General features: G+C 41.0%; 1 protein-coding gene and 1 long non-coding RNA gene across 2 annotated transcripts in view; both read right to left on the bottom strand.

Annotated features, from left to right (window-relative positions):
• Larp4 (La ribonucleoprotein 4) overlaps nucleotides 1-23,107 on the bottom strand; it is a 53,536-nt gene extending 30,429 nt beyond the window's left edge. Inside the window, exons 1-4 of the mRNA XM_090325645.1 lie at nucleotides 22,850-23,107; nucleotides 6,374-6,521; nucleotides 4,744-4,899; nucleotides 1,971-2,043 (exon numbers count right to left, since the gene is read on the bottom strand). Coding sequence (XP_090181771.1) covers nucleotides 1,971-2,043; nucleotides 4,744-4,899; nucleotides 6,374-6,521; nucleotides 22,850-22,867 — 395 coding nt within the window. The 5' untranslated portion in view covers nucleotides 22,868-23,107. The remainder of the gene's footprint in view (nucleotides 1-1,970; nucleotides 2,044-4,743; nucleotides 4,900-6,373; nucleotides 6,522-22,849) is intronic.
• A 353-nt stretch (nucleotides 23,108-23,460) lies between these two features.
• Nucleotides 23,461-26,976, bottom strand: part of LOC150066823 (uncharacterized) — a 91,029-nt gene continuing 87,513 nt past the window's right edge. Inside the window, exon 3 of the long non-coding RNA XR_016533719.1 lies at nucleotides 23,461-25,164. This is a non-coding gene — a long non-coding RNA (uncharacterized LOC150066823). The remainder of the gene's footprint in view (nucleotides 25,165-26,976) is intronic.

Genomic DNA, 26,976 nt, shown 5'->3' with positions numbered 1-26,976 from the left:
TAGTATTTTCACAAAATTTTAAATTCAAATATATTTTGGTTCAATAGCTTGAACAAAAAATTTATAATATTCAATTGATATAGGAAGAAGCTTAATAATAAACAGCAATGTATAAGAGTATAATACTAGCTTGTCAACACTTGTAACACTGATGTTAAACTAGGTATAAGAAAAGAGTAGTTTAAGGCCAAGAGTTTGGCCTAGTGGTAGAGTGCTTGCCTAGCATGCACGAAGACCTGGGTTCAATTCCTCAGTACCACATACATAGAAAAAAGCCAGAGGTGGTGCTGTGGTTTAAATGGTGGAGCTCTAGCCTTGAGAAAGCCCAAGGACAGTGTTCAGGCCATGAGCTCAAGCCCCAGGACTGGCACAAAAAAAAAAAAAAAAAAAGAAAAAGAAAGAAAGAAAGAAAACAGAAAAGAATAGTGAGGTGGTGCACACTTGTAATCCTAGTTACTCAGGAAGCTGAAATCTAAGGATGGTGGTTCAAAGCCAGCCCGGGCACAAAAGGACTCTTATCTCCAATTAACCACTAGTAAACCAAAGGTGGCACTGTGATTCAGAGGGTAGGGCCTTATCCCATGAGCTGAAGTGCTCAGGGATAGCAATCAACGGGAGAGTTCAACTCAAGGCTTGAGCTCTGTCCTTGGGCTTTCTCAAGGCTAGCACTCTCCACTTGAGCCATAGCACCACTTCGGCTTTTTCTGTGTATGTGGTACCAAAGAATTGAACCCAGAGTTTCAGGAATGCTAAGCAACCACTAGGCCATGCTCCTTGCCTCTCATGAACCCTTTTAAATTCATAAACATCTCTCTTTTTCATAAGCACACTTTCTATACTTGTATACTTTAAAATACATATTGAAATTAAAGCAAAAAAAACCCTCTGTAAGGTTCATTAAGAAAAAAATATAAAAATTTCTATCCTGTATTTTAAATCTTTTTAACAAACTAGAGCAAAATCAAATTCTTGGTTTTTCTTATGCCAGTCTTGGAGCTTGAGCACGAGCTTTGTGCAAAAAATGTCCAAGAACAGTGCCAGGCCCTGAATTCAAGCTCCAGGACTGGACAAAAATAAATAATAGGGCCAGGAGTTTGGCCTAATGGTAGAATGCTTGCCTAGCATACATGAAGACCCGGGTTCCATTCCTCAGTCAGAAAAAGCTGGAAGTGGCACTGTGTCTCAAGAGGCAGTCCCTTAAGCAAAAAGTGCCCAAGGACAGTGCCCAGGCCCTAAGTACAAGGCCCAAGGCCCCCCTCCCCCTGGCATAGTGGCTCAAGCCTGTAATCCTAGCTACTCAGGAGGCTGAGATCTGAGGAACAAGGTTCAAAGTCAGCCTAAGCACTAAAGTCCATGAGACTCTTATCTCCAATTAACCACCAGAAAACCAGAAGTAGTGGCACTATGGCTTCAAGGGCTAGGGTGCTAGCCTTGAGCTGAAGAGCTCAGGGTGAAAGCCTAGGCTCAAAGTCAAATCTCACGACTGACACTGCCCCCTCCCCCCCCCAAAAAAACATAAAAAACAAACTAAAAAATTACTTAAGGGACTAGGAATGTGGCCTAGTGGTAGAGTGCTTGTCTAGCATGCATGAAGCCCTGGATTCAATTCCTCAGTACCACATACACAGAAAAAGCCAGAATTGGTGCTGTGGCTCAAGTGGTAGACTGCTAACCTTGAGCAGTAACAGCTCATGGATAGTGCTCAGGCCCCAGCACTAGCAAAAAATAAAACAAACAAACAAATGCTTAGGAACTTAAAAATCAGACTATGGTAAACATCTTTGTTCAAAAAAAAAAAAAAAGGTATAGCCTAGTCCAACTCTCATGGTCAGTGGGTCTTTATTTTTTATGCTGGGACTGATGAATGATGCTGAAATATATTATTAAAAGGAAATAATAACCATTATCTACTCAATTTCATCTACAATCTACCTAAAACCAATTCAAAACTGGACAAACATCAACTATACCGTGAGAAACAAAATTCTAGTTGTTTTCTCAGACATTCTTTTAGGTCTTCTGTGGAAATTGTTGAACTTTCTCCTGATAGTAAAAAACAAGAGAAGAAAAGGTTAATATCAAGTTATAATAAGTAATAAAACTACCATATTATACTCAAGCTATAAAGAATACACCAATTAATACTTTTGCTAGCATGTTTATTTTGTAAGTCAAATCCAGGTTAAATTTGCTTCACCATATTCTTTTCAAATAGATTTTATATTAAAAACTATCTTCTAAGATTGAGGATAAGGTTTAATTGTAAAGTGCCAATCTACGAAGTGTGAGGCAATGGATTTAATTGCTAGCATCACAAAAAATATATATATATTTTTTTTTAATTTCTTTTTTTTTTTGACAGTTCTGAAACTTGAACTCAGGGCCTGGGCACTGTCCTTGAACATTTTTTGCTCAAGACTAGCGCTCTGCCACTTGATCCACAGCACCACTTCTGGCTTTTTCTGTGTATGTGGTACCAAGGAATCAAACCCAGGGCTCTATCCATGCTAGGTGAGCACTCTACCAGTAGGCTACACTCCCAGCCCTATAATTTTTTTTATTTTTAATTGTGCTGCATACTATTGCTTAAACTCAGGGTCTCCTGTTCTTCCTTAACTTATTTGGTCAAGACAACTAGATGCTCAGCCACTTGAGCAACAGCTGTTTGCTGGTTAACTGATGGTAGGAGTTTTAAATTTGTCTATACAGGCTGCTTTTAGCTAGCATTACAGACATGAGCCACCAGTACTCAGATTTCTTGTTTAAACCAAGAAATTTACACAAAGATTGGGAATATGGTTTAGTGGTATAGTGCTTGCCCTGGATTTGATACCTTAGTACCATATATACAAATAAAGCCAGAAATGGTGCTATGTCTCAAGTGGTAGAGCTCTAGCCTTGAGTAAATAAAGCTCAGGACAGTGCCCAGGACCAAGCCCTTGAACTGGGCATAAAAAGAAAAATGAAAGGGCTGGGAGTTTGCCCTAGTGCTTGCCTAGCATGCACGAAGACCTGGGTACCACATATGTAGCAAAAAGCCAGAAGTGGTGCTGTGGCTAAAGTGGTAGAGCCCTAGCCTTGAGAAAATCCAGGGACAGTGCTCAGGCCCTGAGCCCAAGCCCAGGACTGGCAAAAAAGAAAAGAAAAGAAAAGAAAATGAAAAAGAAATCTATGTGGCTCACGCCTGTAATCCTAGCTACTCAGAAGGCTGAGATCTGAGGATCAGATTCAAATCCAGCCTAGGCACTCAAGAATGGGGCTCTCAAGTCCATGAGATTCTTATCTCCAATCAACCATTAGAAAACTGGAAGTGGCTCTGTGGCTCCAGAAGTAGCCTTGAGCTGAAGAGCTCAGGGACAAGGAAGAAAAGAAGGAAGGACGGAAGGACGGAAGGACGGAAGGACGGAAGGACGGAAGGACGGAAGGACGGAAGGACGGAAGGACGGAAGGACGGAAGGACGGAAGGACGGAAGGACGGAAGGACGGAAGGACGGACGGGGAGTTTGGCCTATTGGTAAGAGTGCTTGCCTAGCATGCATGAAGACCCAGGCTCGTTTCCGCCACATACATACAAAAATGCCGAGAATGGTGCCGTGGATCAAGTGGTAGAGCACTATCCTTGAGAAAGTCCAAGGACAGTACTGAGGCCCAGAGCTCAAGCCCAGACTGGCAAAAAAAAAAAAGAAAGGAAGGAAGGAAGGAAGGAAGAAAGGAAGGAAGGAAGGAAGAAAGAAATCTTTAAGATGTGGAGGTGTGGCTTAAGTAAGTAGTAGAACACCAAGCCTGAGTGCAGAATGTGAAGTCTGGAGTTCAAGACTCTATACAGGAGGTATACAAGTAGGTACCATTAATACATTTACCAACTATGCAACTATTAATGCACTTAGCAACTATGTTGGAATACTGCTCCAAACACTTTTTTTTTTTTTTTTGGTCAGTTGAGATGCCTGAAGTCAGGGCCTGGCCACTGTCTCTGAGCCTCTTTGGGCTCAAGGCTAGTGCTCTACCACATAAGCCAGAGTACCACTTCTGGTTTTCTGGCAGTTAACTGCAAATAAGAGTCTCCCAAGGCCAGGAGTTGGACATAGTGGTAGAGTACGTGCCTAGCACTCACAAACAACCAGGTTGTGTGTACCACATACATAGAAAAACCAAAAGTGGGGCTGCAGCTCAGGTGGAAAACCCTGAGTTCAAACTCTAGGGCTAGCACAAAATAACTTAAAAAAATAAATAAGTCTCACAGACTTTCCTGCCTGGGTTGGCTTCAAATCCCATCCGCAATCCTGAGATCTCATCCTCCTGAGTAGCTAGAATTATAGGCATGAGTTACTAGCGCCCAGCAAAATGTATTTATTTTTGGTGCCAGTTCTGGGGCATAAACCCAGGTACTATGCCTGAGCTTCATTTGCTAAAGGCTAGTGCTCAAAGAGCCACACAGTTCTCTTCTACCTTTTTTGTTAGGTTAGTAGAGATAAGTCTATTCCAATAGCCAGCCTCATGTCTATAACCTAGCTATGAAGGTTTGAAATCTGAAACATTTGGAAATCAGCCTTGGAAACAATGTCTAGTATATGCCACAGATGCCTGACTGACTATAAAGTACTTTTAACCATCACTTAACATTCTATTAACGTAGGCTTCTTTACACAAAAGAAAACGACTGATTAATGCTATATATTTAACAATAATGGGGATAGGTAGGCTGGTGAACTCTCAGTTTATTAGTAAAATTACAAAAGTTACCAGAAACATCATATATTTGGTAATTCAGATCCTCAGGTCCTAAAATCATTCCATCAGATGATTCTTCAATGCCTGTAGTATTTCTTGCAGTTTCACAAGATGGAGAATACATTACTTCATATTCCTTACATATATCCTCTGAAAGCTCTGTATTACCTGCATTAAATAAGACACAGTACATGAGTAAAAGCTCTGTATCTTAGGAACTCTAGGGAGTTATATCTTTAGTAAAATGATTTAAAGAAACTATACTAGTTGAGATGTCTACATGGTTTGTTTTTTGTTGGTCATGGAGCTTGAATTCTGGGCCTGGGCACTATCCCTGAGCTCAAGGCTACCAGCGTAACCCTGGAGACACAGCACCACTTCTGGTTTTCTAGTGGTTAATTGGAGATAAAAGTCTCACATTCTCTAGTGCCCTATTCTTTGGCTTTGAACATTGATCCTCAGATCTCAGCCTCCAAAGTAGCTAGGATTGCAGGCTTCACCTTGCCAGGTGATCACCAGAGGTTTGGTGGTTGTTGTTGTTGTTGTTATTGTTTTGTGGGAATTTTTTGTGGGTCATAGAGCTTGATGCTGTCCCTGAGCAATTCAGCTCAAGGCTACCGCCCTACTCCTGGCCTGGGCCTTGTCCTTGTGCTCTACAGCTCAAGGCTACTGCCCTACCCTTGAGCCAAGCCCCACTTCCCATTTTCTAGAGATTAATTAGAGATAAGAGTCTCAGGTCCTTTTGTGCCTGGGCTGGCTTTGAACCTTGATCCTCAGATCTCAGCTTCCTGAGTAGCTAGGATTACAGGTGTGAGCCACTGTGCCCAGCCCTGATCACTTTGTTTTTCAAAATAACACCTATTTCACCACAAAAAAGAGTCTCTACCATTATGATTAACTATAACTGCAACTTACATATCTGGTAGCAGACTAATCCATATACTTTATCACTTAATTTTCTGAAAATCCTTTGCTATAGGCATTTTTTTTTGGGGGGGGACATGGAGTCTGAACTGGTGAACTGGACTGGGTGTTGTCCCTAAGCTCTTCAGCTCATAGCTATGGTCCTGCCCTTGAGCCACATCCCACTTCCTGTTTTCTGGAGGTTAATTGGAAATAAAGAGTCTCAGGTCCTTTTGTGCCCCATGACTGGCAAAAAAAAAAAAAGCCCCTATACACAAATTTTTACCAAATGATGCAATTTAGATCTGGAATACTCCTCAAAGACTCAAATGATGAAGGTTTGGTTTCCAATGAAGCAATGTTCTTGTGGGAAATAATTGGATCATCAGGGCTCTGACCATATCAATGTATTACTCTGATTGGTTCATATTTCATGAACCATTTGGAAGTGATGGAAACAAGGGAAGCAGAACTGAGTTGAAGCGAATGGACTCTAACCCTGTCATCTCTTTCCCCTCCAAATTATCCACAGAAAGCTCTCCATAATATTTAACCTCAGCAAAGGCCCCAAGTGACATGGTCAAGTCATGAATGGAAAACTGAACCATGAACCAAAGAAAACCTTTCCTTCTTAAAGCTGGTTTTCTCAGGTATTTTGTTACATTGACAAAAACAACAACTAATCAACAGGATCAAAGGCTATATCTCAAAGTTTTGTATTGAAATATGTAGTGCTTACCCTCAGGATGTGATCCTGATGTGGCTGCTGTTTCATGCCAAGAGCTTTCAGTTCCATGAGTTATAGGAGTGGCATCAGGATTTCCTGGTGGAAGTTCTTGCCATACTTTGGCATTAGGATTTAAACCAGTCCCTTTAGATGTTACCTGCTAAATAATCAAAGAATCTATTTGTAAATTCTAAAACTGGATTAAAATAAATTTAGGTAATTTGTTACTTACATGTGAATATTAGTTTTAAGCGTTTCTTTTTAGTTTTATTCTGATCAACTTGGAAATAGAAAAATCTTTAATAAAAATGTCTATAAAATGTGAATCTATAAGCTACTATTTAAGCATTATTTTATTCTTACACCTATCTGAAAATATCACCAAAAAAAATTCAAAGTAATCATTTTTGAGACACTAGGGTGCTTGTGAATCTAAAGCAGTTTTTTGTTATATGTAGCAATTTCACAGATTATATTGTTTTAACTGTCAGCAAAGTTAACACAATACTCTTAAATTTTAGTAGTCCTATCACCAGAAATTTTATTCCATGTAAAAACAGGGATCTTCCTCTTTTTGGTCTATTCTAAAAATGTATAATCCACAATTATGTCTACAATGATTATTCTAAAGTTATTTCCATTTAAAGTAATATTTTGGTTACATTATCTAATCACAGATGCAGACTGAGAAGCAAGAATTGAACAAGAAGGCTGGGAAGAAAAGAATAGGAAAGGGCAGAAATACTGAAGGAGAGTAGAATAGAGGAAAGAATGGATTAGGGTATGTATGCATAAATACACTTATCTTCCTACACCAGAGGAAACCAATAGGGCACCCTATTTTCACAAAGTTGCTCTTGACTGTATTCTCAACCTCAGATGGTTGGCTCCAGAATATGGATCCATTGAAGAGAAAACTAACTGAAGTTTAGGACCTGCAAATATTGGGAATTAAGGCTTTCATTAAAAAACAAAAAGCAACCAGGCATGATGGCTCACGCCCGTAATCCAACCTACTCAGGATGCTGAGATCTGAGGATCAAGGTTCAAAGCCAGTCCAGCACTAAAAGTCTGTGAGACTAAAGGACTGGAGACTCATATCTCCAATTGGCTAGAGGGCAGGTTAATAGCTTTGAGCAGTAGAGCTCAGGGACAAAGCCTAGGCCCAGGGGTAGGATAGTAGCCTTGAGCTGAATTGCTCAGGGACAGTGCCCAGGCCTAGTTCCAGCCCCATGACCCACAAAAACAAAAAACAAAACAAAGATGTAACAGTACAAGAGCAAGGGCTCAGTATTTGCATACCCAATGCTATGGACATGGTATTGGAAATATAAACACAACTAGATAGACATAAAAATTTATGACTCTATAGACATGGTGTTTTATTATATAGATTAATATATATATATTAATCACATATAAACCCTCAGCCTAATTTTAATTATGTTCTAAAATCTAAGTACCAGTGATTATATATAGAGATTCCCTTCTTGAATATGTTCGTTAAACATCATTTGAAATATGATGCAAAAATCAATGTTAATAAATTATTTAAATTTAAAAAAAGTGATTAGCCATTAGTGCATTACCAGCACATAAAAAATGCCCAACAATCATAAAATTCACAGTGACCAAAACTACAGATTCTAATAGTTGTTAAGACTCAGCTTCTAGCTGGGTGTGGTGGCTTACACTTATAATCCTAGTTACTCAGGAAGCTGAGATCTGAGGATGGTGGTTCAAAGCCAGCCAAGGCACAAAAGGACTTGACTTGAGACTCTTATCTCCAATTAACTACTAGAAAATTGGAAGTAGGGCTGTGGATCAAGGGATAGGTCTTGTGCTGAAGAGCTCAGGGACAGTGCCCAGGTCCAGAGTTCAAGCCCCATGACACCCCCCCCCCCCATACACCAAAAAAAAAAAAACCTCCTCAGATTCTTACCAGGAACCAGTGGCTCATACTTGTAATCCTAGCTACTCAAGAAGCTGAGATCTCGACAATTAAAGCTCAAAGCCAGCTAGGACAGACATATGTAAGACTGCATTAATAATTAACCAGCAAAATGTCAGACTGGTGTGTGACTCGTGGTAGAGCACCAGCTATGTGCAGAAAAAGCCACAATGAGAGTATGAGACCCTGAGTTCAAGTCAAAATGACAGCGTGTGCGTGTGCGTGTGCGTGTGTCTGTGACCAACAGATTTAACAGGTAACCCATTTTACCATCTTCCATCTCTGGGTAGATACTCTAATATTTTTTTGGGGGGGTAATTTATTGGAATAAAGAGTCTCATGGAGCCAAGTGCTAGTGGCTCACGCCTATAATCCTAGGTACTCAGGAGGCTGAAATCTGAGGATCACAGACTGGGGTCAGCTCAAGAGTCAGAGACTCTTGTCTCCGTTCAAGCTACATAACCAAAAAAGAAAAAAAAGAAAGTCGCATGGACTTTCCTGCATAGGCTGCTTTTTGAAGAGGGATCCTCTGATCTCAGACTCCTAAGTAGTCAGGAGTAAAGGCATGAGCCACTGGCACTTACTTTCTACCTTTAAGATTTTAATTGCTTTCTTACTAACTCTCCTCATGTATGCTAGGCAAGCACTCTACCACTAAGCCACATTCCCAACTCCTAAAAAGATATTTTAACATGTTCAGCCAAGGTGCCAACATAAGACTTTCATTCAGCCAGGAAGAAAAATGAAATCATGATATTTGCAGAAAAATGGTTAAGTGGAGAGCATCATACTGAGACAGAAGACAAGCCCAAAAGCCAAATACTGTTTTTATTTGAGAGGGGCGTTTATTGTTTGTTTCGTTTTGTTGTATTTTGGTTTGGAGCTTGAGCTTAGAGATTGGGTGCTGTCCCTGAGCCTCTCTCAAAGTTAGCGCTCTACCACTTAAGCCACAGCAATATTTCCAGCTTTTTCTAAGTTGTTTATTGGAGATAAGAGTCTCCTGGACTTTTTAACCCAGGCTGGCTTCAAACCCTAATTGTCAAATCCTAGCTTCCTCAGTAGCTAGGATTACAAGTGTGAACTGCCAGTGCTGATAAGTATTGTTTATTTTTGCTCATTGTTTATTTTCCTAGACCTTAAAGCTTTACAAATTCATTGATAATACAAACACATGTGTGTATGTATGTTTGCATGTATGCGGGTGTGTATGCACAGAAAAAGGACTTAATTCTTACTGTGAGACTGTTCAGAAGATGAGGGGGAGAGAGGAAAAAACTAAGAGGGTGAATAATTTTGAAATATAATGCAATTCTGTATAAAGATCACATAAGGAATCCCAATGAAGGCTGAACAATGGATTAGGGGGCTAGGAAAGCGAAAACAGAATAGGTGATTCTGAAATATATACTACTCTGAAATAAAATGGTGAAATTTCTTGGTACAATTAATGTACACTAAGAAAAAAAAATGACAGAAAGTAAAGCAAGATTGGTATAGAGGGATATCAGTGGGAGGGAAGGGCTCAGAAGATAAAGATGAATTCAGTCCAAGCAGCTTATTTGCATGTATTGAACACTGAACAATGAAACCAGTTGAAATGGTTTCCAGAAGTTGGTAAGAATATTGAAATAAGGTTCATCAGGATACACTGTATGTATGGATGGAATGTTACAATAAAACCCCCCTTTTGTATAACTAAGGCTATAACATAATTACCTTCTATTAGGCCCCACCCCCTTAAACTGTTTACCTAATCTCAACAATGCCTCACTCCAGACATCATATTTCTAGTTAGTGAACTATGAGACAAACTGCATATAGCACCAATACCCAATATATAGTATTTCTGGAAAAGTAGCACTGAATTGTAATGGGGGGGGGGAATCTAAAACTAACACTCCCAGCCACAACTTCCAGGGCTCTTTGCTTTAGTTATTTTTCAGATATGGTTCTCTCGCTTTTTTGCCTAGATTGACTTCAAGACCATGATTCAGACCTTTCTGCCTTCTACATACCTGGGCTCAAAAGCTAAAATCCTAGGCAATCACCATCGAACTTGGCTTGAGAATAGCGTCTTGTCCTAATGTACTATCTTAACGTTAAATTAAAGAGTAATTCTAGTCAGGCACAGTGGCTTACACCTGTAATCCTAGCTACTCAGGAGGTGGAGATCTGAGGATAGTGATTCAAAGCCAGCCTGGACACTAAAGATTCCAGTGCTCAAGAAGAATTAGGATTGTAGCTGAAGGCTAGTGTAGCCTATTTAGAAAGGCCCTGTCTTATATAACAAACAAAAACCAAAGAAAGAACTGAGGGGGAACCCTCAAAAAAAAAAAATCTCCACAATGGGTGCCAATGGTGGCTTGTGCCTATAATCCTAGCTACTCAGGAGGTAAGATCTGAGGATCGAGGTTCAAAGCCAGCCTAGGTGGAATTCCAGCCCAGGTGGAAAATCTGAGACTCTTCCCTCCAATAAAGTACTCAGAAAAAAACCAGAAGTGGTGCTGTGACTCAAGTAGTAGAGTACTGGCCTTGAGTACAGAGGCTTAGAGATAATTCCCAGATCCTGAATGCAAACCTTAGTATGGGGGGCGGGGAAAGAAACTACAGTTATGGAAGACAGAGTCTGGAAGACCTGGAATTTGAAGTGAGTTAACTGCCTTGTTTATTTATAAATATAGATAAATTAAGTATCTGACAAAAATACCTAAACTATAACTAAATTAACAGATAAACTATTACTAAACTAACAGATAAACAATGTTTATAATGCCCAGGTAAAGGAAGACAAGTCTGATTAGTGACTCCTAATTAGTTAAGAGAAAAAAGGGAAACATCACTGGGCACTGGTAGCTCTCATCTTAATCCTAGCTATCTAGGAGGCCTGTATCTGAAGACTGGGCAGTTGGAAGTCTGCTAGATAGGAAAATCTGGGAGACTTATCTCCAATTAACTACCAAACATACCAAAAGTTGGAGCTGTGGCTCAAGTGGTAGAACTCTAGGCTTTGAGCAAAACAAAAACCAACCTCAGGAACAATCCCATACATACATGCCTACATACATACATACATGCCTACATACATACATACATGCCTACATACAGTAAATAGACACCAAATTCGATTGGCTTGGTATCTTTCTGTCCTGAACAGGGATGCCTTTTGCAATATTGAGGTATGAACTCAGGGCCTCGAGCTTGCTAGGCAGATGACCTAGCACTTCAGCCATACTTCTCTAGCCAGCCTTTCTTACACTGCATACTTTTGAGATAGAGACTATCTGCTTGCCTGGGCAAGAGTCTGGATCTCTCCATCCAACTTTTTTATTCTACCATAGCCTGATGACAGATGTTGACTACCACTCTCCTGTTCAGATGGAGTCTCATGAACTTTTCTACCTGAGACAAAGAACCTTGATCGTCCCAATCTCAGCCTCCTTGAAATTAAGCGGACAGGCATACACTACCCATATTCAGCTGGGGGATTAAGAAGGGTTCTTGAGAACTTTTCTACAAAGATCCTAGGTGGGAGAATCATGATTTGAGGCCAGCTCAGGACTAAACTGAGAGACCTTACCATTAAACTAAGAAAGACTAGAGTGGGACTCAAGTGGCAGAGTCCTGGCCTGCAAATGTGGAACTCAGAATTCAAACTCCAGCTAAAACAAACAAACAAACAAAAACAAGCCAGGTGCTTTGGCTCACGCCTGTAATCCTAACTACTCAGGAGGCTGAGATCTGAGGATTATGGTTCAAAGCTGGGGCACTAAAGACTGTGAGGCTCTTATCTCCAATTAATCACTAGAAAACAGGAAGTGAGCCTGTGGCTCCAGGGATAGGGCGGTAGCCTTGAGCTGAAGAGCTCAGAGACAGGCTCAGGCCCAAAGTTCAAGCCCCATCACCCCACTCCCCCCAAAGAAAGCATACAATAGAGATTAAGACACTTTTTATGTGTATACATTGCAACAAAAACCACACTGCATATAATAGAGATTAAGACATTTTTCATATGTACACATGGAAACTGCTGCTCATATAATAATGCTTATGATTTTCAGTGTTTTGTCCTGCCAAATCTCTTAACTCTGGAACAGACAGTAACATTATCTTAATATATATTATTATAGTCCTCAATTTACAAATAAGGAAACTAAGAAACAGGTTAAACAACTTGCCTACAGGTATATAACCAGAAAGTGGCCCAGTCAAAACAGGAACTTAGCCTGGCCTCAGAGTCTGTTTTAATTTGTTTTGTTTAGAGAAGATCTGATTACATTGCCCAAGCTGATCTCTCAAACTCCTGAGGCTCAATTTACCTGCTTCAGCTTCCTAAGACTCCACGCGCTTACTCTCAAGCCTGGCTTAAGTGTCTGAGGTTTTTTTTGTTGTTGCTGTTAGACAATACTGGAGTTTGAACTCAGGGTCTCCCACACGAGAGGCAAGTATTCTATCACAGAATTATAACATCAGTACTTTTTATCTCTGAAACAAAACAACAAAATCTCACCCTAAGTTACCCAGGCCAGGCTTAAACTTGCAACCTCCTCCACCTCCAGAATAGCTAGAATTACAGGCATGAGAAACTGTGACCAAACAGTATGAGCATATGACTGTGTGTGTGTACAATTTTTGTCAGTACTTAGGGGCCTCCTGCTTGGTCTACCTACTACCTGAACTACACTTAGTCTATATTTTGTTCTTTCATACATCCTTGCATATTACTATTAAGTCATATACTCAATCACTGCCTTCCTATTTATTTTTTCTTTTCCACAACTCAAATAACTAGAATAATTGTTTTCCTTGCTATGTTCCAGTGCAGCTTTCCACTCTACAATTTCCTCTAGTTAATTCAGTAACAAATAATTTAATATTAACACTATATGCCCTGGGTAACAAAAGAAAACTCTTGCCAATAAGCACATAAATGAAACCACTGACCTCATGTAAACTTACTACACAAACTAGAACATTTGGACCATGTGTGGTGGCATACATCCGTAATCTCAACTACTCAGGATGCAGAGACTGAAGGGTTACAGTTTAAAACTAGCCTAGGCAAAAAGTTATCAAAACCCTATCTCAACAAACTGAGCATGATGTGCCTGCTACTTGGAAGGCATAGGCAGGCAATCATGGTCCAAGGCCAGACCAAAGTAAAACACCATACTCCATCTAAATAGCTAAAAAAAAATAGGTCTGGGAATATGGCTTAAGTCTTAGAACACCTACCTACCAAGTGCAAGACCCTGAATTCAAGCTGTAATACTATGCCCCAATACCATTTTGAGGATGATATAGAAAGAGATATATATCTCAGTAAGTTTAAGCTATAATCATTGGGGACAAAATAGGAAGTAGAATCATTTATCATATGTGCTGCACAAACTTTCCATTGCTCCTGACTTTTCTACCCTGACAAGAAAATCCTAATCCTAACAGAGTTTAAATCCTCACACTCAGTCATTCATAATATTCATTCAAGAGTTCTTGGGGGCCGGGAGTGTGGCTTAGTGGTAGTGTCTTCACCTAGCATGCACGAAGCCCTGGTTTTGATTCCCCAGAACCACATACCCAAAAAAAGCCAGACATGGTGCTGTGGTTCAAGTGGCAGAGTTGCTAGCCTCGAGCAAAATGTGTCCAAGGACAATGCCCAAAGCCCTGAGGTACTGCCCCAGGACTGACCAAAAAGGGGAAAAAAAAAAAAAAAAAGAGTTCTTCGGCCTTGGTTTAAAGCCAGCCACCTGCTGAATGCTGGTGATTCAAATATAATCCTAGCTAATCAGTAGGTTGAGAATTGGGGATCATGGTTTGAAGCCAGACTAGGCAGGAAAGTCTGTGACTCTTATCTCCAATTAACAACCAAAAAGCTAGAAATGGAGCTATGGCTCAAGAATAACCAACCTTGAGTGAAAAGCTAAGGGACAGAACCCAGGCCCTGAGTTCAAGCTCCAATATATAGATACACAGACAGACAGACAGACAGACAGACAGACAGACAGACAGACACACACACACACACACACACACACACACAACTATAATAAATGAAGGCAGTCATTTATAAATAGAAGGATATTCTATGAACCAAAGATTGGCTGGAATAGTCCAAAGAAACAGCCAAGAAAGAAAAGATGACCATATGATACCTAAACATTCTTTTTACATTAAATTCAAGACCATAGAAAAGTACCTGTACTTCTTCAATTCTATTCATTTAAATATTACATATAAATGATAACTTTCATAGACTGCAATCTGAAGGAGGAGGAGGGGGGGGCAGGGGAGAAGGAAGAAGCAAGCAAGCAAGCAAGCTGGGTGCCAGGGGCTCCCCACCTGTAATCCTACATACTCAGGAGGCTGAGATCTGAGGATGGAGTTTCAAAGCCAGGCCAGGCACTAAATAATGTGAGACTCCAATTAATCACCAGAAAACCAGAAGGCACTGTGGCTCCCAGGGTAGGGCAATGGCCTTGAGCTGAAGAGCTCAGAACCAGAGTTCAAGCCCCACAACCAAGAAGGCGGGGGGGGGGGGGTAGATTTTGCTCAAACAAAAGCATACTCTTCAACTAAAACTTTTTTGTTTTTATTTTGTTTTGCAATAGCCCTAAAACTTTTTTGTTTTTATTTTGTTTTGCAACAACCCAAATTGCCTAGACAGCCCAGAATGACCTCAAACTCATCCTTGTACTTCAACTTTGCCAAGTACAGGGATATACCATTATACCCAGCTGAAAGTAAGTTCTACTACTTAAAAAATAATAATAAAGCAATTAATTATTTAAGAGGCTGAGATTAGGGAAAAGGGTGAAATTAAAGCAGAAGTTAGAAAATGGAGATGTGCTATACCACCTGAGTCACCAGTCTTGAGCAAAATTACCAAGTGAAAGCAAGTGGCTACTGTACTAGCCCCCCCCAAAAGGCACAAAAGTTACATCTCTTTTATCAGTGTCATCTCACAATAGTTTTTTTTTTTGCAGTCACCAATACACAGTTCACAAACTTTCCAGAACTACATGCCATATAAAACATGAATTTCAGCAAACTTTGGAAGTCAACAACTTACATATCATTAATTTAGACCACAATACAACTGTGAGGATTAAAGGACAGCATAATTATGCCCATAACACAGACACTATATGTACAACTGTGTCAGCAGACAGACAACAAATTATAGACAGGAACTTGAGGCTGTGAAGTTCTGTCACCTGCCTCAGGTCATACAACTAACATCTGAATCCTTTATTCCCAAACCCTTAGAGAAACTAAAGCTAGCATCTAATAACATGTACAGTACTTTCAAGATTGGAAGCCTGCCTTAAACAAACATTGAACTTCAAAAGAAAACATAACTTGGACATGTGTGCTCAGCAGTACGTCACTTGCCTAGCATGTAGGAAACCCTGGGTTATACCCTTAACACTACCCACCTACCCCCATACAAAAGCATAACACAGATTATATTATATTTCAAAAGAGATATTTAATGGGAAAGAACAAAAGGAGTGAAACTGACCAAGAAATATTGTACTCATAATCTGACTTACAGAATTTCAATCTCTTTGTACAACTATATTACACACACTTACACACACACACACACACACACACACACAATTAAGAGTTAACAAGTAGGGGCTGGGAGGTTGGCCTAGTGGTAGAGTGCTTGCATAGCATACATGAAGACCCAGATTCGATTCCTCGGTACCACATACATACAAAAAAGTCAGAAGTGGTGCTGAGGCTCAAGTGGTAGAGCTCTAGACTTGAGAATGTCCAAGGACAGTGCTCAGGCCCTGAGCTTTCAGGACTGGCAAAAAATAAATAAAAGTTAACAAATCATTTTCCATTTTCATTTAAGTATATTCAAAGAGAATTACTTTTCCTTTTCATAGCTTCACATTTTATTTTATTTTATTATTTTTTTTTTTTACCAGTCCTGGGCTTGAGCTCAGGGCCTGAGCACTGTCCTTGGACTTTCTCAAGGCTAGAGCTCTACCACTTGAGCCTCAGCACCACTTCTGGCTTTTTTTCTATGTATGTGGTACCGAGGAATTGAACCCGGGTCTTCATGCATGCTAGGCAAGCACTTTAACCACTAGGCCAAACTCCCGGTCCAGCTTCACATTTTATATATGGAGTCCTCAACTTTGTACTCCTATTCAATACAAGCTCAATATCCCTTTTCTAACTATAAGGTAAAAATTATATTCCAAGGTACTAACCAAAATTATATATTTGAAATGTTCATGTCTTCATCAAAGATTACTTTTATTGGTTGGAAATATAAAGCTATCAGTCAAAACAGACACAAATTATAATTACCAAGTTAAATGTTAATATTCCTAACTACCATTTTTATATACTATAATTTGAAGTACCACGTGAAAACATTTATGCTTACTTCTGAGCACTGCATTCCAATTTTAGCACTTTATTCTTAACTCATTTTCATTATTTAACATTTTACTGAATTTCAGTATTTGTATCTATCTCAATAGATATGCCAAAACTGAACTGTTTAAAAACTGTTCACATTCACTTAGTCAATAACTTTCCTTGGCAATTATCTCAGTTTACAGAAGCCCGAGGTAAACAGCTCAGTGCCACTGCTCTTGCTTAGCATACGCAAGACACTAAGTTTGATACCCCAGCACCATAAAAATTAAAACTACAATTTGTTCATGCACTTTTTTTTTTTTTTTGGCCAGTCCTGGGCCTTGAGCTCAGGGCCTGAGCAACAGCACCACTTTTGGCTTTTTTCTATGTATGTGGTACTGAGGAATTGAACCCAGGCTTCTCTGCATGCCAGGCAAGCACTCTACCACTAGGCCAAACTCCTGGCCTCTCCCTGTTCATGCACTAATATTTTACTTAAAATACTAAAACTTTCTTCCTCTAAATATTTCTTAAAATTACTATTCAATCAACAACTTCTAAAACTATAAGCAAAGTTAATAGAAAATGTGAAGGATTCTACTTGAAATAAAAGGTACAGTACCATCACTTATGTGCTTATTTACTGAAGAGTATCTGGCTAAATCCGCTATATTCTAATTCGCGTTTAAGCCTAGTAGGCAAAAACAGTGAAGGCTATCATCTATAGAAACAGAAAACACTAGTCAGAAAGGTTATTTAATGGCAAAATTATTTGTCAAATTATGAAATAAAAAGATAGGAAAATGAGGAGCTATTGTTTAATAGGAAGAGTTTCTGGGATTTTTTTGTTTTTGTTTTTTGAAACAAAATGTTACTATATAACCAAGACTGGCCTGTCTGGAACTCTGAAACCTATCTCAGCTTCCCAAGTGCTGGTATTACACCACAATACTTAGCTGGGCTTCAGTTTTCCCCAAAGAAATGAGTACTGGGTGTAGACAGTAGTGATGATTTTGCACAACAATATGAATGTAATTGCACTCAGATGAAAGGTGCATACTGCTGTTTCAAACTTAACAGAATTTGTCTTACAATTTAAACCAGGTCACTTCTGACAAATTTATGAATTACCTAAGCTTTTTGTAACCTCTCTTCCTCTCTTTTCAGATAGACAATGCATCTTTCTTCTCAGGGCTAAGAATTTTTAAATTTATTTATTTATTTTTTTTTGCAAGTCTTGGGGCTTGAAGTCTGGGCCTGGGCACTGTCCCTGGGATCCTTCTGCTCAAGGCTAGCATTCTACCTCTTGAACCACAGTGCCACTTCTGGCTTTTTCTGTTTTTATGGTACTGAGGAATCAAATCCAGGGCATCACGCATGCTAGGCAGGCATTCTACCACTAAATCACATTCCCAGCCCAAGTAAGACTTACTTTTTTTATGTAAAGTGATTTTATTCTGTATTTGTGAAAAAGTGCAACTTATTAAATACTGTTGACACCAACTTCTCTACACACATTAAATTCCAATGTTAACAATTAAAGACTTAAAAAGAAAAGTTTTAGTTCTAACTTAAATACTATCTATATAATCTTGGGCAAGTTTTATGTCTGTGCCTTAGTTCCCTTACTTCTAAAATGGGACTAGTACTTCAAAGAGACTGTTAACTTCAGTAGACAGGTTAGATATAAATGTATACAAGACATAAATGGATACATACAAAACACCTAATTAGGGCTGGGAGCTTAGCCTAGTGGTAGAGTGCTTGCCTAGCATGCACAAAGACCCGGGTTTGATTCCTTGGTACCACAAACTTAGAAAAAAGGCAGAAGTGGTGCTGAGGCTCAAGTAGTAGAGCTCTAGCCTTGAGAAAGTTCAAGGACCGTGCTCAGGCCCTGAGCTCAAACCCAGGATTGCCCCCCACCCAAAAAAAAATATACATATATATATGCATACATACATACAGGGAGCCAGTGGCTCACGCCTGTAATCATAGCTACTTAGGAGGCTGAGATCTGAGGATGTAGGTTCAAAGCCAGCCAGGGCACAAAAAGTCCTTGAGACGCTTACCCCCAATTAACGGCCAGAAAACCGAAAGTGGAGCTGTGGTTCAAAGTGCTAGAGTGCTAGTCTTGAACACAAAAGCTCTGGAACAGTGCCCAGAGTTCAGGCACCACAACCAACCAATAAAACCCACCTGAATTTTTCTGTTAACAAAGTCACAGCCTGTTACTACCATTCAACTTTAAAGATTCTAGATTCTATTTAGAAGCTAGGTAACACAAATGTGCAAGCTTTTCCTCAACCAAGCTAACACACTGGCAAAAAAAAAAAAAAAAAAAAAAAAAAATCATTGCCTTAGAGGAAATTGCAAAATTAAGGGGTTTTTGGTTTGGTTTGGTTTTGCCAGTCCTGGGGCTTGAACTCAGGGCCTGGGCACTGTTCTTGGGCTTTCTCAAGGCTAATGCTCTACCATTTGAGTCACAGCACCACTTCCGGATTTTGTTTATGTGGTGCCAAGAAACCGAACCCTGGTCTTTGTGCATGCTAGGCAAGCACTCTACCACTAAGCCAAATTACCAGCCCCAAAATTAAGTTTTGAAAGGTAAAGACTTATGTTCTACAAACCAGACTTCAAGCTTTAGTCCCCACATTATTTTTACCTAAATAACTTTTAGATATCTTTTGTTTCCCTCATTGAGAATAATGCCTTTATAATGAAGTTATAAGAACCAGTATGGGAGAGGGCTCAAGTAGCTCAATGGTAGAGTATCTTCTTCTGAATGTCAGCAAGACCTTCAATTTAACCCCTAAAAACACATATATACATGTTAGTTAACAAATGGCTAAATAATCAATGTGTTGTTTCTGAGTTTTTTCTTTTTTTCAAGGCTAATGCTCTACCACTGTGAGCCATAGCTCTACTTCCAGTTTTCTGATGGTTGATTAGAGACAAGAGTGTCACAGATCTTTCTGCCCGGGATGGTTTTGAACCATGATCCTCAGATCTCAGCCTTATGAGTGGCTAGGATTACAGGGGTGAGCCACTGGAGCCCAGCTCTTGACTGATTTTAACACTATATATTCAGACCTTACTATTTAATTACACTGATTTTCAATAAAACTCATATGAAGCCAGTGACTGACCCCAGCTAATCAGAAGACATAGGTAAAAGGATGGAGACTAGAGTCCATCCTGGGCAAAAGCCCAGGGGCTCAAGTGATAGAACACCTGCTTATCAAGCATGAGGAACTGAATTAAAAACTCCAGTACCACTAAAAACGATATACACATTGCACACCATCAGAACATGATGATATTTGTGAACAATAAAGACAGAAATCACACCTAACTTTTTGCCAGTCCTGGGGTTTGAACTCTGGGCTTTGGAGTGGTCTCTGAGCTTTTGTGCTTAAAGCTGGCGATCTACTGTTACACTTCTGGCTTTTTGTAGTTAACTGAAGTGTTTCACAGACTTTTCTGCCCAGGCTAGCTTCAAACCACAATCCTTAGATCTCAGCCTCCAGAGTAGCTAGTACTACAGGAGTAAGCCACTGGGGCCCAGCTTATAAACATCATTCTTTTATTTTGGTAGGCAAAAACATACACACTTAAAATATGAATTATCTACATGGCACAACATTTCTAAACTCAACTAACCATGATTAAAGTGTAGTTTCTAGTTGTTGAAGGGAAACAGGGATTAAAACATGATAAACAACCCTGACATGGTAAAGCACCCTGTACCACCACTTGGCTGTATAATCTCCAGTTCAAGGCCAGCCTGAGCTACGTATGGAGCTCATGTCTCAAAAGACTGAGGACTAGAAACATATAAATACATAATAGAGGAGGTAAAGGAAATCTCTTGTACTATTTATATATGCTAAAGAGGGAGGAGGGTAATACAATATCATTAATATTCTAAAGTAGTAGTGCCTTTTTTTTTTTTTTTTTTTTTGCCAGTCCTGGGGCTTGAGCTCAGGGCCTGGGCACTGTCCTTGGGCTTTCTCAAGGCCAGCACTCAACCACATTTGAGCCACAACACCACTTCTGGCTTTTTCTGTGTATGTGGTTCTGAGGAGAGCTTGGTGCATACTAGGCAAGTTCTCTACCACTAGGCCACACTTCCAGCTCTAGTAGCTATCTTTTTAAAACCTAACTTAATCCGGGGGTGGTGGCTCACACCTATAATCCTAGCTACTCAGGAGGCTGAGATCTGAGGACTGCAGTACAAAGCTGGTCTCTAAAGTCCTTGAGACTCTTAGCGCCAATTAACCACCAGAAAACCAGAAATGGAGCTGTGGCTCAAGGGGTAGGGCAGCAGCCTGGAGGTGAAGAGCTCACAGACAAGGCCCAGGCCCAGAGTTCAAGTCCCAAAATTAGGGGAAAAAAAAAATAACTTAAGCCAGGCAGTAGTGGTTCACACCTGTAATTCTAGCTATTCAGGAAACTGAGATCCAAGGATCAGAGGATCAAGTTTCTAAGCCAGCCCAGACGGAAGTCCATGAGACTCCTATCTCCAACTAACCACCAGAAAACCGGAAGCAGACCTATGGCTTAAAGTGGTAGAGAGCTAGTCTTCAGCAGAGATCAGGGACAGTGGTCAGGGCCTGAATTCAAGCCCCACCAACCACACTATCATCACCTCCCAAGAAAAAAAAATTAATAAGATCTAACAAGGTGGGCCCTGAGATCTGAGGATTTGTGTTCAAAGCCAGGCTAAGCAGACAAATCTGAGACACACTCATCTCCAATTAACCAGCAAAAAGTGAAGGAGTAGCTCAACTGATAAGAGTACAAGGGCCTCCGCTCAAATGGTTGCGTATAAGAACAAGAGGTCCTGAATTCAGGTCCCAGTATCTGTACCAAAACAAAATTTCTCAAATGCTGAACTTAAAGATCTCAAAATTATCAGCTTCACCTTAACAGCCTGAAGAAAAAAAAGCAAAATCATGTACTTTATGCTGGAACAGTACAGAGTAAAATTCTCCCACACCACTCCAGAACCCCCTGTCCCCTAATAGACTGGCCCGAGTCCATTATACAACCTGTAAATTCCTTCACTCACTGAAAAGATTTTTTTATACGGGCACAGCTAACAAATGCCCAGTTGCCAAGTTGCAGCTTTGCTGGTTTGACGTTTCCACAATGTAAGTACAACATGATCTGGAATCTACTCAAAGCACTAGCCAAACAGTCAGCTGATGCTCACTGCACACAGGAGAGAAATGAGGAAAACTAAACTTCGTATTTCTATAAGGCAACTTTCATTACCTTGAAACCTAACATGAGTACAACAGCCGTCCCCGTTAAAGCAACAAAAGTATTTGTATTGTTCAAATACCACCCCCCCTACACACACACAAATTGGCTTCTCTCAAGTGAAGTTTTCTCATTCTTGGAATTTTCCTTGTGAAGAGCTTTTTAATCGGTTCACAAAATCGACCTGCAATACGCAGCCGCAGCCAGAGTAACTTTTACAAAAGGTCAAAGCGGTGCCTTTCAAGGCTTCAATCCTACCGGCTTCTTCCTTCACAGTAACTCGCTTTCACCACCCCCTCCCCGAACGTTCCAGAGACAGAAGGACGAGGACCTCACAAAATTTGGTAGACGTTGCTAAAACGCTTTCGATTTTCTTTTCAAAAACACTCCAAAGTAAATTTAAAGGAAAATCACAACCAACCCCACGTAACTGCATTTCACCTTCTCCTCTCCGTCACCCTCCACCCCGCGATCCCACATGTTGCTCTCACCTCCCTCCCAGACAGCCCCGCGAGGTTCCGTCTCCCTCGCAGAGGGCGCCCACCTGATTACCCATTTCCCCGACAGACTCCGCCCCTCCCTCGCCCGTCTGCCTCCTTCAGGAGGTCCATATGGGACACTTTCCTTTCTCACTGGCCCTCACACCGCACCAGACAAGTCCCCGACACCCCACCTTCCACTCTCCCCCGCCGCAGGCCTCGCCCCCCTCCCACAGCCCCCTCAAGTGTTGGAGTGGAGCAGCGGGCCTGCGCGGCCCAGGTGCTGTGTCAGCCTGTCTGCCGGCTCCGCGGCGTGTGGGGCCTGGAAAGTCACATGGCGCTGGGACCCGCAGGCGCCGCCACGTTCCGGAGCGCTCCTCACAGGGGACCAAGAAGACCGAATCCACTTACCTCCACGAAGAGCAACATATCTTCTTCCACTCGGACCCTCCGCTCGTTCCCGACGCCGCGACTCCAACTGGCTCACAGGCCCGAGCCCCAATCACTGGGATAAGGACACTCGCCTTGTCCCTCCACCCGGCAGTGGACCGGCTCCTCCCCCGCCGTCAGCCGCTGCGGCCTTACCCGCCCGGTCCCGCCTCCCTTGAAACAGCAACTGCTTCCTGTTTTACAGACAAACTACTTCCGGGAGGAGAAGCAGCTCAAGGCGCGCTCTACTCTGGCCCCACTTGAAGCCCGCGGCAGTGTGGAATGTACTATCCTCTGTCTGCAGTAAAGGAGTAGGGGTGGGCAAACGACGCTCAACAGGAGGCACCATTCTGGGACACGGAGTAGTGTGGAAGTTTTATCGTTAGCTTCTTAATCACTTGCCCCACTACTGGTAGCCGCGGTTTTCACAGTTCAATATCCAGATCTAGTTAACAACCGATCTAGTGCTAAACGTACTAAAACACCCACGCTTGCTAACACGTAATGGCTCACGGCGCGGGGGAGGGGCATAGTTTTAAGTCCTGGAAAAACTGCATTAAGTGCAAATATTTTTACTTATTACAGCTCCCGTATATTAAATGCTTACCATAGTAAAATATAAGTGAAATAATCTTAAAATATTCCCCGTTTTAACACTAGGACTGCCAAGTTTCCCTACTGACACACCTTTAAAGAACTTTGACCTAAACTCTCAAGTATTTGATCCCCAGATTATTATGCTACAGCGCTCGATTTAATGTTAATTAGTAGCCTCTTCGTTGAGATTCTACTTTATTCAAACAAAATGCATTAAAAATTAATTTGCTAGATTTATCTTTCCCTTACCTTTTCCTTCGACGCTTATTCTAATAATACCTTTCTTAGTCTTGTGATCTTTTCAAACATTTTCTTCTGTTATTTTTTTTAATCCTCCTAAACTGAAGGGTTTATTTAAACCAATTTTTTTGGGGGGGGGTCATTGTGGGACTTGAACTCTGGGCCTGAGTGTTGTCCCAGAGCTCTACAGTTCAAGGCTACTGCCCTACCCCTTGAACCACAGTGCCACTTCCAGTTTTCTGGTGTACTCCCTACCCCTTGAACCACAGTTCCACTTCCAGTTTTCTGGTGTACTGCCCTACCCCTTGAACCACAGTGCCACTTCCAGTTTTCTGGTGTACTGCCCTACCCCTTGAAGCACAGTGCCACTTCCAGTTTTCTGGTGTACTGCCCTACCCCTTGAACCACAGTGCCACTTCCAGTTTTCTGGTGTACTGCCCTACCCCTTGAACCACAGTGCCACTTCCAGTTTTCTGGTGTACTGCCCTACCCCTTGAACCACAGTGCCACTTCCAGTTTTCTGGTGGTTAATTGGAGATAAGAGTCTCATGAACTTTAGTGCTGGGCTGGCTTTGAACCAAGATCCTCAAATCTCAACTTCCTGAGTAGCTACAATTATCGGCATGAGCCACCACACCTGGTGTTAAACTAAAATCTTTTAAATCTGATTCTGATTCCATTTGCTTTTTTCTTTTCTTTTTTTCTTCTGCCATTCCCCGGGCTTGAATTCAGGGCCTGCTCACTGACCTTGAGCTTGCTTCCAGCCCTTCCATTTGCTTTTTTTTTTTTTTCCCAGTCCTGGGGCTTGAATTCAGGACCTGAACACTGTCCTTGAGCTTTCTCAAGGCTAGAGCTCTACCACTTGAGCCACAGCACCGCTTCTGGCTTTTTCTATGTATGTGGTCCTGAGATTGAATCTGGGTCTTCCTGCATGCTAGGCAAGCACTCTACCACTAGGCCAAACTCCTGGCCCCTCCATGTGCCTTTGATAACTTTCTCACTTAAATACCAAACTATTTCAACCATTAAATTGCTGTTGATGGTAGTCTACCCCTTCCTAATCTCATCACCCCTGCACTACTTTATCTCAGTGATCAAACTGAGGATGGCCTTCTTCCCTCCTCAGAAAAAATTGGTAGTACTCACCTCCAAAGCCATGGCTCAAGATGTCTTCCCTGTTGGAAATGCCTTCATTTGTCAATCAACCATCTCAGTCCATAAGATTTTCCCAAGACTGTTTCCCACAGATCTCTTCATGACCTTTGTTAGCCCTTTATTATTCCATCTTACTTTTTTTTTTGTCGTTCTTTAGTTTTTCATAGCAATCCTTTCATAAAGTCTTCTCAGTTTAGGATAATGATAACTGCATAACAGTGTCTCCACAAATGCTTGTCCAATTATGACAATTTTAAAACTGGTTTTTAAAAAGCTTTAATTCCCAGTTGATGATGAATTCCATGCTGCTTGGAAAATGGAAGAGAAAGAGAGAAAAAAATGGCAAATTACTTTAGTTGACAAATTTTTAGGTTGGTTTGTCTCTACTAGGGAAATTCATATAAGGCTTTTATAGCCTAATATTGTTATCAACAAAATAGTCAAAGAGGTGATTTAAAGATGGGGCTGGGAATGTGGCTTAGTGATAAAGTGTTTGCCTATCATGCTCCAAGCCCTGGATTCAATTCCTCAGTACCTCATACACAGAAAAAGCCAGTAGTGCTATGGAATGGGATAGACAAGGAACAAAAAGGGAGGTCAACTTTGTAATGCTTTCCTTTATTTAAAACATCTGTTCAGGCACGCTGATGCACAGCACTCCAGGAGTCCAGAAAACTTTGAATTAAGGCCAGCCTGGGCTTCATAGCAATATTGTATCTGAAAAAGAACATTTGAAGCAAAGCTGAAAAGAAAAAGAAACAAAGGGGTAGTAGTGTGACTTAGTGGTAGCGTGCTTGTCTAGTTTGCAGGAAGCTCTGCGTTGGATTCCTCACTACTACATAAACAAAAAAAAGCCAGAAGTGGGACCAGGAGTTGGCCTAGTGGTAGAGTGCTTGCCTAGCATGCACGAAGACCCAGGTTTGATTCCTTGGTACCACATATATAGAAAAAGCCAGAAATGATGCTGTGGCTCAAATGTTAGAATGCTAGCCTTAAGAAAGCCCAAGGACAGTGTTCAAACCCTGAGTTCAAGCCCTAGGACTGGCAAAAAAAAAAAAAAAAGCCAGAAGTGTCAAAATGGCTCAAGTGCTAGCCTTGAACAGAGAGACTCAGGGACACAGCCCAGGACCTGAGTTCAAGCCCAGAACAGGCAAAAAGGAAAAAGAACAAACTACCTGAAATAAGTATGACAAATACTTTAGTATTTGCTCATTTCAGGTGTTGAGCTCATAGTTACTTGTTCTCTCTCTGTGTCTCTGTCTCTGTCTCTGTCTCTGTCTCTCCCTTCCTCCCTCTCTTTTTATGTGTGCTGATACTTGGGCTTGAACTCAGGCCTAGGCACTGTCCTTTAGCATTTTTGCTTAAGGCTAATGCTCTACTACTTGAGCCACACACCTCAACTCTTTTTGCCTTGGCTGGCTTCAAAACATGATCCTCAGTTCTCAGCCTCCAGAATAATTAGCATTCCAGGTATGAGCCTGGCTCTCTCCTATATTTAAATGAAAAATAAAAAACCCATGAAGCTATGAAACCAATAATAACATCTTGTCCTTAAGTTGCTTCAGTCCCCTAAATCATTTCATTTTTTTAATCACAGCTGCCCAACCAAATGGCATTTTCAGGTAGAAAGCAGCCTATAGAATTACCTACAAAGTTTTTAAAGTACAACTATGGAACTTCAAAGCATTCTTCAATCAGCCAGACTTCTTGAAATACCCAGTGAATGGGTAGTGCAGGGAATGATATCTATATATCTTCCAAGTTACTACATGTCTGGGAAGAGCTAAAGGGCAATTGAGGAAAATGTAGCATCATCTTTCATTATAGATTTAAGCAGAAACCCAGGAAGAGAGAAGAAACACTTACATTTGAAACTCTGGAGCGTGAGTTTGTTTTTGTTTATGTTGTGGGTCATGGAGCTTGAAGTTAGCCTGGGCACTGTCCCTGAGGTCTTCAGCTCAAGACTATCACCTACTCCTAGGCCTGGGCGTTGTCCCTGAGCTCTTCAGCTCCAGGTTACTGCCCTACCCTTGAGCCAAGCCCTACTTCCCCTTTTCTAGAAGTTAATTGAAGATAAGAATCTCAGGTCCTTTTGTGCTCAGGCTGGCTTTGAACCT

The sequence above is a fragment of the Megascapheus bottae genome, chromosome 2 (genome assembly GCF_031878675.1).
Source record: "Megascapheus bottae isolate mThoBot1 chromosome 2, mThoBot2.hap1, whole genome shotgun sequence".
NCBI lineage: Eukaryota > Metazoa > Chordata > Mammalia > Rodentia > Geomyidae > Megascapheus > Megascapheus bottae.
This window is presented reverse-complemented; position numbering and strand designations above follow the sequence as displayed.